At 37.0% G+C, this 11,782-nt stretch overlaps 2 protein-coding genes across 2 annotated transcripts; one reads left to right on the forward strand and one right to left on the reverse strand.

Annotated features, from left to right (window-relative positions):
• The first annotated feature begins 1,204 nt into the window (after positions 1–1,204).
• U4-U6-60K (U4-U6 small nuclear riboprotein factor 60K) lies at positions 1,205–4,976 on the forward strand. The gene is made up of 6 exons (XM_023163436.2): positions 1,205–1,486; positions 1,561–1,765; positions 1,998–2,330; positions 2,758–2,940; positions 4,062–4,277; positions 4,428–4,976. The coding sequence occupies exons 1-6, from the start codon at positions 1,327–1,329 to the stop codon at positions 4,852–4,854; spliced, it is 1,524 nt and encodes a 507-aa protein (XP_023019204.2). The 5' UTR covers positions 1,205–1,326; the 3' UTR covers positions 4,855–4,976.
• Positions 4,977–5,798: 822 nt separating this feature from the next.
• On the reverse strand, positions 5,799–11,112 carry Cog7 (conserved oligomeric Golgi complex subunit 7). Its single transcript, XM_023163435.2, has 9 exons — positions 10,960–11,112; positions 10,593–10,676; positions 10,226–10,529; positions 9,901–10,101; positions 9,158–9,571; positions 8,202–8,596; positions 6,655–7,017; positions 6,293–6,539; positions 5,799–6,047 (listed from the first exon to the last, which is right to left on the reverse strand). Exons 1-9 carry the CDS (start codon positions 10,960–10,962, stop codon positions 5,875–5,877), a joined length of 2,184 nt encoding a protein of 727 aa, XP_023019203.2. The 5' UTR covers positions 10,963–11,112; the 3' UTR covers positions 5,799–5,874.
• Positions 11,113–11,782: the final 670 nt, after the last annotated feature.

Below are 11,782 nucleotides of genomic sequence, written 5' to 3' on the forward strand. Positions count from 1 at the left end.
AGGGCTATCTCTCTCTTTGGTTTTTTCGAAAAAAACCCGTGAAGAGAGATAGAAAAACGAGTTTGTGCAGTTAAAATTCTATAAAAAAATGGGAAAGAATTCATTGGCATTGCTAATGTTTCGGTATCCGACATCTAGAGGTCGCTGACTACATGAACAATGACATGAATGAACTTTGTTTTTTTAGATAAGCTTTCAGGTTTATACCAGTTTCATATATTAGATCATAGTATGAAGATTATATACTATGATTAGATGAAGAATATCTTTTCTGTTAGACACAAACAACTTGTTTTGAAATAACAGTAAACAAATGACTTCTATCTCAAAAAATAGGTTTCCATTGCAATTAATCCATCTTTCTCAATCCCAAAAAATTGACATCTTGTAAAGTGAACAATTAGAGGCGGTCGAATGAATGAAAAAAGTATTTTTCACATCACAGATCTGCAACACTTTTCCCGACGCGCGTTTCATCAAGCAAGTTGGCATCTTCAGGAAAATAAGTAAATCTACTTCATTGACTTAAGACGCCAATTTGGTAGAAAAAGCGGGCGCCGAGAAGAGTGTTGCATTTCTGGCATTGGGAACAATGCCTGTTTTGAAAACAGTATTTTTCTTGATAATATATGTCAAATACCAGTGTTGCCAGTCATAAAACGCCTGATACAGTAATTACATTACACTTATTCTTCTTCTCAATATTATATGTCATATATGAATCTAAGTGTTGTTAATAATGAAATTCCTGAAAAATGAACTACCATTTTTACGTGAATTTGGCTAATTGTTTTTTGAGGATTTAGTACACAACCAAAAAGTCAAGTTTACTCTAACCTTTCACACACAATTCCAACAACCTATGACGACAGAGTTTATCACGTTTTTCTGAGATGATAGTCTTCATAGGTGGGGCTAGAAAAACATACATGTAGGGCCTTTACATTCATGCAGGCACAGTAGAAAGCTAAAGACCTTAGCTTTGTATATAGACTAACCAGCCGGTATCCAGCCTGGGGTGGTTCAGATAACCACGAAAGGGGGCTATTTATGTAAAAAACCGCGAAAAGGTTAATGTTTACGGCCATTTATGAAGTGTTTTTTAGATGAACAAAAAATGTATGAAAAAAAACTCAGGGTGGCAGCATTGTCTGGGGCAACTTGTGACACAGAACACCCTATCTATAGATCTATAGATAGGGTGTTCTGTGCTTGTGAGTTAGTAACATCGACATAACCTTAAACCGGTTTAAGGTTAGTCTTTATAGCTGTACTGTGCTTCTGTAAATATTTATTATTAGTTTCTTAATAAAGTGATTCTTGAAAATGTCTGACGACGAAGAGGTACCTTACACTAAAAAAATCAAAACAATTCATTACGGTTCATTAGAAGAATCTGAAAAGAGCAGACTTGACGTTCAAAATGAAGGAAGTAATGATTCAGATCCTGTGTTACCATCTGCATCTCAAATACAGGATGCTCCAGGTACTGTTAATTCTTTTGCAAATATATGTTTTATGTAGGGAAACGTTTATAATTTTAATTACTTTCTGAAACAGAATACATGGAACTGGAAGATGCCATGTCAAGGGACAAACAAGCCCTACTGGAAGAATTTGAGAGAAGACGAAAGGCAAGATCAATTAACGTATCGACTGATGATGCCGAGGTGAAGAGAAACCTCAGACAATTGGGAGAACCCATTTGTTTATTTGGAGAAGGACCAGCTGATAGAAGATCGCGATTGCGAGATATTCTAAGCAGGTAAGGGTTTCATTTGGTTATAGTAGTGTACAGTGAATGGCTTTCTTATTTTGTTAAAAACTTATCTATCTATTTACTGCAATTATGGAAAACATTCACAAATTTCTAGAATTGTATTGAGTGCTAGTGAAATTCAAGTAGAAGTTTGCCATGGCTTCTAAAAAACAACATAATATGTATCACATTGCACTCATTTATAGTCCATGGGTTTGATCTAAGTTTCAATTTACAGAACTGGTGAAGATGCTGTGATAAAAAGAGAGGCAGAAGAAGAAAGGAAGCTGTTCGAGAAAGACCAAGAGACTACTTGGTATCATGAAGGTCCGGATTCTTTGCGGGTGGCTAGATTATGGATAACTCGATACTCCTTACCAAGAGCAAAAGAGAGGTTGGAGGAGGCCACAAGATTGGCAGATTTACCTGCTGCGACAAAGACAGCGAGAACTCAAGAAATGCAGAAGAAAATTCAGGCCATGTCGATTCATTCCAGTCAGATCGGAGATACTAGACCCGTATCTTACTGCCAGTTCAGCCCCAACTCGAAGCTATTAGCAACGGCATCATGGTATGTTTAGTTGCTTTTCTGTATGTTTTCGATCCTATTAATGTGTGAAACATAGTGAGGATTCCATATTCTAACTTTGATCTAACATAAGGAACTCAAAGAGTTTGTATTGTATACCTTATAGTTTTACATCTAAAGTGAGTTATGGCCGGTGAGAAGCCCATCCCTCCAGCTGTGCAGTAGATGTGTAGAAATCTGTAATCAGTCTGTTAGATTATTCAAGCCGCAAACATTCAAACGATATAAAAGTGAGGGCCCTAGATTGGAGGGACTCCAGAAACAACCAATAGAAACTACTTCAACTATATTCTGTCGAACTATTTTCGTAATATTGATGTGTATTACTTTCAGACAAAAACTGCCTTAGCAAAAATAGATATTTCATGAAGTTGGGACACCCAGTATAAAAATTTTTGATCTCTTCCAGGTCTGGATTCTGTAAAGTTTGGTCAGTTCCCGACTGTGAATTAAAACAAACTCTACAAGGCCACAAATGCAACGTTGGGGCTATCGTTTTCCATCCAAAGGCGACCATAAGTCAAGAAGATACAATTTGCAATATGGCTTCTTGCGCAGTAGATGGATCTGTCAAACTATGGGATTTCACAAGGTAAATTATTGTTCTAAAGACTCGTACATTGAGAGAGAGATAGGTAGAAAATGGGATAGATAGAGAAAGAGATAGGTAGAGAAAGAGAGTGAAAGGGATAGACATAGATATATATAGAGAGAAACAGAGAGATAGTTCGATAAAGAGAGATATATAGATAGAGAGACAAATAGACAATTTCTCTCTTTCTTTCTCTACAACTCTCTTTGTCTATCTCTTCTCTCTCTCTCTCATATATATATATATATATATATATATATATATATATATATATATATATATATGTGTGTGTGTGTGTATGTGTGTGTGTGTGTATATATATATAAATCTTTATCTATGTCTTATCGAACTATCTCTCTTTTCTCTATCTATATATCTATAGAGATACAGAGAGACAATTTCTCCATCTCTTTCTCTACAAATCTCTTTGTCTATCTCTCTTCTTTATCTATATAAATATTTCTCTATCTGTTACCAAACTATCTCTCTTTTCTCTCTCTCTCTCTCTCTCTATATATATATATATATATATATATATATATATATATATATATATATATATATCTTACTATATATTTATATTTCTCTATCTATATAAATAGATAAATAGACAATTCGTATTTATATCTCTATTCTCTATCTATATATCTCGCTTTCTCTATATATTCATCTTTCTCTATCTATGTAGATACAGAAAGAGAGCTATATAGATATAGAGAGATCTAGTTCGAGAATGAGAGATATATACAATTTCTGCATCCCTTTTTCTATAACTCTCTTTGTCTATCTCTCTTTCTATTTCTTACCGAACTATCTCCCTTTTTTCTATCTATATGTATCTTTTTCTTTATACGTTTACATTGCTCTGTCTATATAGATAGAGAAAGGGAGATATATAGTTCGAGAATGAGAGATATAGACAATTTCTCCATCCCCTTTTCTACAACTCTCTTTGTCTATCTCTCTATCTATTTCTTACCAAACTATCTCTCTTTTCTCTATCTATATATCTCTCATTCTCTATACATTTATGTTGCTCTATCTATATAGATAGATAGAGAGATATAGGTAGAGAAAGTGAGATATATACCTGTTTATATTCAGCTTGTATTTGCTTTCAGCCATGAACCCATTGCTGATATCGAAGGTCACATGCCTCACAGGGTATCAAGGCTGAAGTTCCATCCTTCGGGAAGGTTTCTGGGAACTTGCTGTTATGATAATTCGTGGCGTTTGTGGGATCTGGAACAGTGCACCGAAGTACTCCATCAAGAAGGGCACGTCAAGCCAGTGTACTGCATATCGTTCCAGGCTGATGGGTCTGTTTGTGCTACAGGGTAAGTGAAGGGGTATTTCGAGCTGTATATGACAGCTTTTTAATAATAATAATGTTTTATTATTCAATTATTATCATGGATGAAAAACACTATTGAAAGCAAGCGAGGCTTTTCCATTGAGGCGAATAAATGAATATCTCTTTTCCACAGGGGGTTGGACGCGTTCGGCAGGGTTTGGGACTTGCGCACCGGAAGGTGCATAATGTTCATGGAAGGTCACCTGAAGAGTATCTTGGGCATCGACTTCTCATCTAACGGATTCCAGATAGCCACTGCCAGCGAGGACAACTCATGCAAAATTTGGGACCTCCGCAAAAGGTCCATCCTTTACACCATTCCCGCCCACACAAACCTCATTTCCGAAGTGAAATTCCAGCCAGAACACGGCAGCTACCTGGCCACAGCGTCCTACGATAACACAGTCAAGCTGTGGATGAACAGGACGTGGCAGCCTTTGAAAACTCTTTCAGGCCATGACGGGAAGATTATGTCTGTGGATATTTCCCCGGATGATCAGTATATAGCCACTAGTTCGTATGATAGAACGTTCAAGCTGTGGACTCCTGAGTTGTCTTAGTTTGTAGGTTTTCTGTGTAAATAACACTGCCAATACGACACAAAAAATTCAACTGTACTGAACTGTACTGTATTATTATATTGTATATATTATTATTATTACAGCATCTGATTTCTCATGTAGTTGAAGTTTTCCTGCCCAACTGATAATCTGAAAAACCTAATTTGAATTCATTCTTCTGTCACGTAAGACTGTCAAGTTTATTAATAATTCAAACAATCAATGAGTAAATATGCCCAATTCAACAAAGTGTAGCTTTATTAGCTATTCACAAACACTACGATGTGAGATTTCTGCACAATACAGACTAAACATATTCTGTTGTAGTAGTTGGTTTAAGCCGATTTCGGAACCTTTCCCCACCACTTTCAACCTTGAAACGGCATTCACCGTGTTTTGTGTTTCACCTTGAACGACCTTGATCTACGTCACGACGCATGCAAGGTGACTTTCGAGGTAGTGTTTTGGGCTGTACTTTGAATGACTTACATTGACTCCCCATATTTTCGGCAAGGTGACTTTGACCTCGAATAAACTCTAGCCAGTTACGCGGCTATCTTGAAGTTTTGACCCTACAACGTAGCCAAGGTGACTTTGGTGGAGTGTTTTGGGTTTGACTTTGAACAACCTTGATTCACACCCCATCTCAGGCGGCTATCTTGAAGTTTCAAGGATTCGACTTTCAACTGTGTGGACGAGATGGCTTCTAGACTCTTTACCTTGACTTTGAACGACCTTCAGCAACATCAGATTATGATTTTGAGCGCTGGCGATGAACACCCAGCCTGTGGTAAAGAAGACGCGAATCCACAACAGACAGGTCACAAACTAGTATTTACGTCTACGTGCTAGGGATCACACCTCCGAAGGTCATACCTCGTTGATCCTCAACACGCACAAGCTTCGACTTCTGAGGGTTGACAGCTGGGTATTGAAAAAACATGTTTCAACACTTTTTTTTAATTGAATAAAACTAATTCATAAAATATTCAGACGGATAACAATTCGGTTATCACATCATCAACTGGACGATTTTATATTCCTCATCTGGCGCACCGCGGCCACCAGTCTTGCCGAACACCCGCTGCTTTGTGATTGATATTGATCCGAAGGGAGTTTCAAGAGCGCAGACAAGTGCTGAAGGTTCTCGCTTAACGACAACCCCAATTCCTCAAAAATGTTCTGAAGGTAGCCTGAAAAATAAAGAAATGATGGATTTCTGAGGATACAGATATTTCAACGACTTTCCAAAGTCAATAATCAAAATTATATTGTTGCATTGAATAGGTATTTCATATGACTTTGGAGTGAAAGCCGCAGAGAGAGATAGAAAGTGATGCATGATGTAGACATCTCTGTAAAGAGTTGATTTTGAAATTATATGCTTTCTCCCTTCCTCTGAAAGTTTCCCCAATATTTGTATTCGTTTTCAACTCACTAATATCGTGGGCAAGTTGTCTACTGGCGCCTTGACTCAGCTCGCAGATAGACAGAATTCGATCGCAGAAAACTTGGCAAGTCCCTCGGGCTACGATGGTCAAAAAAATGTGGGCCAGGGCTCCTTCTTCTTCAGAAACGTTGCTGTACTCTTGCTCTGCGGCTTTCAGAGCGCACGACAGAGCCGGATTATCCTTGAACAAGAAAGGTTCCAAATGCTGGGGTAGAATCATCAAATACTGGCCGATCTGGAAAAAAATCATAAATGATCTACTAGGTTCATAATGACCATTCAGATAACAGCAAGTTATTGCACAGAATGGGCGTTCAAAAGAAATATTCTTTCTGCAATTATACACTCACCTGCGTAATATACTCCTGAGGACTAAAACTATAGTCCGGTAAGTCGCTGTTATGGATGCCGGAACTGTCGAACTGATTCCAAGTCTGCGCGGACTGCACCACGTCCAAGTGCTCAGAAATCGGAGCAAAGACCACTAGGTAAGTGGTGTGGTGAATATCGGCGCAGAGTTTCTGCAGCTCCGTCGTCACTGAATCCAGGAGGGATAACTGCGTACCCTCCGTCACGCATCTCACCAGAGACTCGAACTCTCTGAGGTCTGAAGACTCCAACAGCAAACTCTTGTATTGCGCCGTCTCTTGTCGGTTCAGCTCGAGTACTTGCAGGGTCAGGTCTTTCTCGAGGTGCTGCAGCTCCAGGATGACCTTTTTTAAAACATACTCATTTTATTTCTATTTTACTGGTATAGCTCCGATTTAAGTTTGATATATTATCATTATTATTATTGTTTTTCCTACTCTGACGTTTTCTATAAGTATTGTATTCGATTTTTAATATTCAGATCGCAATATTACTGTGCTTGCCTCCATTTTGACTTTTCACGCACCCCCCGTATACGATGTTCTGTAATTCTTCATCTTCAAAATCTTATGAAATATACTAAAATAACATGAATAATTTTATAGTAGCCGCTATCATAATGAATGCAGTATATATCACAACCAATGTATTTTCCGACGTTTCTCTTCGGAAAACCATCATCAGGTTCAGGTCAAACAATGGGGAATGTTCCTCCTGATGAAAATCAAGTAGTTTTCATAAAAGAGCTCAAAAACAACGCATTTTAAACCTATCATTTCAACCTTTTTCTTTAAAAAATTATTTAAATACCTAAAAAAGAGGATTGAAATAATGCATTCAACATTTAAAGAGATTCGTTTCTATTTCACCATTTGGCAACATCTGTTATATCTAATAAAGGACAATGAATCTGTTACCTGTATGAGACAAACAAAGATGACATATTTCAGAGGCGTGCTGTTCTGTTTTCTTGTGTTCCGAGTTCTGAGACATTCTGTGACATATGACATTTTGTGCACCTAACCTATCTTCCTCTATATAAATAAATAACAAAACAACTCTTGTTTATGTGGCTTGTGGAGGTGGTATTGAACTATAATTTATATTTTGCCTCAATTGTTGATTTATAAAGATAATTTTCCTTTTTTAAAGTAGAATATCTAGGTACGTATGAATTATTTCAACTTGATATAGGGCAGTTGCCAATATGTGAATTAGAAACAAATTACTTTAAAAATTAAAACCCAACATTCGAAACATCAATTTGAATACTTTTCGAACTGAATTTCAAAAACTCATTAATTAAACTCAACTTTCTTTTGTTCAAACTTGCATTTGCTGTAATAACCCAAATTGAGGAACATTCCCCATTCCACTTGAGAGATGTCTAAAAAAAGGAGAGATCAACATTCTTCATATCTAGAACTTCCAGACACACACTAACCCCAAATATTTCTTGAAAATCTACAGTTAAACGTGAAAACTCATGAATTACATACAAAAACTTAGATTACAAGATATAGCAAACCTCTCCGCTGTTCTGCATCAACGACATACAGAGCTGGAAGACGTTCCAGTCTTCCTCCGACTTCCTATTCCTGTCGATTTGCCTGAGAGCCACTCTATAAAGATCAGCATAACCCATCAGGAACGATCTCAACGCCAGCAGCAGGCCGCAGTACCCACAGTTTTCCGTTATGTCTTGACAGCGTTTCTTCGCCGCTCTGCACACGTCCACGACGGAAGGAATGCTGAGCCCTAGGGCTTGGATGGTATCGGGAAGTTCGTCTTTCATGCAGTCGAGCGATGACAGTTGCTTGTTCAAGTAGGCTTGCTCGTAGGAAGAGTACTTCTTTACGTACGTCACCAAATGACTGAATATGGCCTTTTGCAGTTTGAAGATCTGGACTGGATTTGGTTTCGCTGGAAAAGTATAGTTTTGTGGATTGAAGGTTATCTTTCAAACCGAAATAAGGTCGACAAATTGAAGGATTGTGTCTTAGATCTTTCAAAATTTCATTGGGCTACCCCAAGGACCCATACTTGGCCCAATTCTCTTTCTCATTTATATGAATGAGGTTGTATACATGGAACATTCGCTATGCTCGCAGATTATACCACCCAACTACGGTAAGGAAATGATGAAACATTTTTCTGAACCTGCAAATGGTTGAAATTCACAATGCTGGAATCTGTGTACAATTAAAGACAGGTAGCGAGATTTTACTGATGTTCATTGCCTCTTCCTTTCTATATATTCTCGGATAGTAATTTTGAGAAAGGAAAGCTTTTTCCTTAACACAGAATTACTATCCAGACTTGGTAAGTATATGTTTGATTTTAATTTCAAAATTACTATAGGAAAACCTCTTCTGATGTAAAGGGGGCACCTAGGCGCATAGTAATTCACGGAATATTGTACAAAGTTTTAATAAATCACAATAAAAATATAAAAAAATCATGACTACTATCATTATGACATACCTTGTACTGACTGACTGATTACGTTTACCAAGCTATCTCTGAACTGAGTTGCCGCTTGCTTGATTTCCAACAAGAAACTCAACTTATCCGGAACCTGCTTCAAAGCAGCATCGATGCATTCGTTCAAACTGGGATCCAACGACGAGAGGACATCTGTGTAAATGTCTATCAAAGACTGGGACGCTGACTCGCTAACAAACACTTGATTGAACCACCTATACTGAGTGTACCAGTTCGATAGAAGTTCATTGTAGTAATTATGGATCCACTGCAATGTGGTTTCATCCTGTTCGATCTCTAGCTGGTTTCTCCATTTCTTCAGCAAAATATCTTTCTGGCATTTCTGGTAGTACTTTAACAATTGCGGCAGCCTCCCAATGGACGTGAATATCCTCACGTACATTTGCGATTGTTCTGCAGCAAAAGTTCCTCTAGTTATGGATATTTAGCATCATTATCATTATTGAATTCTGAACTTGGGAATCGAGTTGTCAAAAACATTTCAGAGGCCTGAAAACTGCCGTAACAGCTCTTATTTTGACATTTTAATAGACAGTTAATGTAATTGAAGTTATTATACTCAGCAGCCCCTTTAGGAATGTATTTCATAGCTTTACACTCTTAAACAAGAGAAATAGCTCATGGCCACTTTCTGATCTTTATCAATAAAGTAATTTAGCACAAAATTGTAGTTTCGATATGATGCATACAAAATTGTATCCTCTAAACCGTGTTTTACTCACCTGTATTATGAGAGTTGAAGGCCTGCACTATCTCCGGGCTAGCGATAGCCTCCAACCTATTTTTCAAACCTTCTAGTTGGAGCTTACGGTCCTCATAGTCTGCTACGTTCACTAGCAGTTTGAGAGAACTCTGCATACCTAATATTTTGTTGGATATATTTTCAACGTTTCTAGAGTCGAAAACTTCTTCTAAATCATTCACTGTAAAATACGGAAAAGGAATATTACTTGAGCCGTTCTTGGATACAATTATGATTTCTATTCAAAACGAATATCTCAGGAAAAATGGAGTTTTTGTGGTTACAACAAATTGTATAGAAATTACCAAGAAGTGTCCAGTTATCACTTTCGTGGAGCCCTTGCTTGGCTAAAATCAACTTAGTTTTCATGGAATCCAACTTTGCAATGGATTCTATGGACTTTCCTGTCTCCTGTTCGATTTTTTCTATCTCTGCTCTAACTACGGCCATTTTTTCTTTCAGTAAAACTGCTTCTTGTTGCAAGTTCTTTGAATCCCTCATAATTTTAGGTAAGGAAGCTAAAACGTCCTGACTGGTGTCTTCTAAGGCACTGTTAACTTGTTGCACATACAGTTGTAACTTCATTACCAGAGACATCGTGTAACTACTCTGAAAATGAAGAGGAGAGGTACTCATATGTGGAAGAATGAAAATTATACAAATCTTACTTACTTCTTTTTGCTTATCAGCATTTTTCAAGATGTCATTTATCCAAGCCTTGGTATCAAAATCTTCGCTAGAAAATGAACTTATATCCTAGAAATACATGTATCACTGATATATGATCATAATTTCTAGAAGTAAATTAGAGTAGTTGACTGGTTTGGATAACTGTAATAAATAACAGAGGAGAAAACTTTTCTACTTTGTTTCATTCTTCCTCATGTATATTACTTAAAATGCGACTCTGGGACTCTAAAGAAGGCAAAACCCATCAGTTTTCAAATCCATTTTGCATAATATTGAAACCCCTTTTAAATAACGAAATTAATGATGAAAAACTCTCAAACCTACAAAAATACTTAGTTTTTTGCCTTACCATTATGCCTAGAAATTAGTAATCATTTATTCTGTTAATCAATAATAAAAATCACTCCATTTAAACTATAACTTCCTATTGTTATGACGTGAACTGTCACAAAATGAAAAATAGTAGGTTATGTTACAAAAAATGTTGCCAACATTCTTTGGAAACAGTACTAGAGAGAAAATTAAAAAAGTACTAATCAACAATTTTGCAAACAATGAGATGACAAACGGTAAACACGACAAATTAACAAAAACAATATATTTTTTGTTGTTGAAATAATCATTATGATGATTTCATGTACAAGAAAAAACACCCAGACATAAGCATTGAACGGTAATTGGTTGATCCGACAGTTAGACTGGTGCGATAATCAACATAGTGGAGAGGTACTGAAACATAAAAAGACGTAAGTGAAGGTCATGACATCTCCTCTGACGAAGACGTCATCTATGGGATCGACCAGAGCCCAAACCGAACTCATTTATGATACCAATATCCTTCAGATTCACTAATCACTGTAATGAGAAGAGATAATTGCAATGCGTAAATGAAACAACTAATGTTTGTTGCGGTTTCTCACAGCATTATTGGATATTTCCCATGAGTTTGACGTTCAAATTAAAAAAAATAGATGTCGTACAATCTATTGTCCTTACGAATTGGTTGATTTCGGCTTTTCCCCTCAGGGGTTCTTCCTTCAATACCAGACGAAGATGGAAAATTGATTTCTCGATAAGAAATTATTCATTTCCGGTGATATTGCCTGCTATTTATTATTGGGTTGAAAAAAAAGACAAAATTTTGATCAGTCATTTCACCTACCCACGAAACA

Source organism: Leptinotarsa decemlineata, unplaced genomic scaffold (assembly GCF_025532065.1).
Source record: "Leptinotarsa decemlineata unplaced genomic scaffold, Ldec_3_MD MMD2_tig00026361_RagTag_RagTag, whole genome shotgun sequence".
NCBI classification, from domain to species: domain Eukaryota; kingdom Metazoa; phylum Arthropoda; class Insecta; order Coleoptera; family Chrysomelidae; genus Leptinotarsa; species Leptinotarsa decemlineata.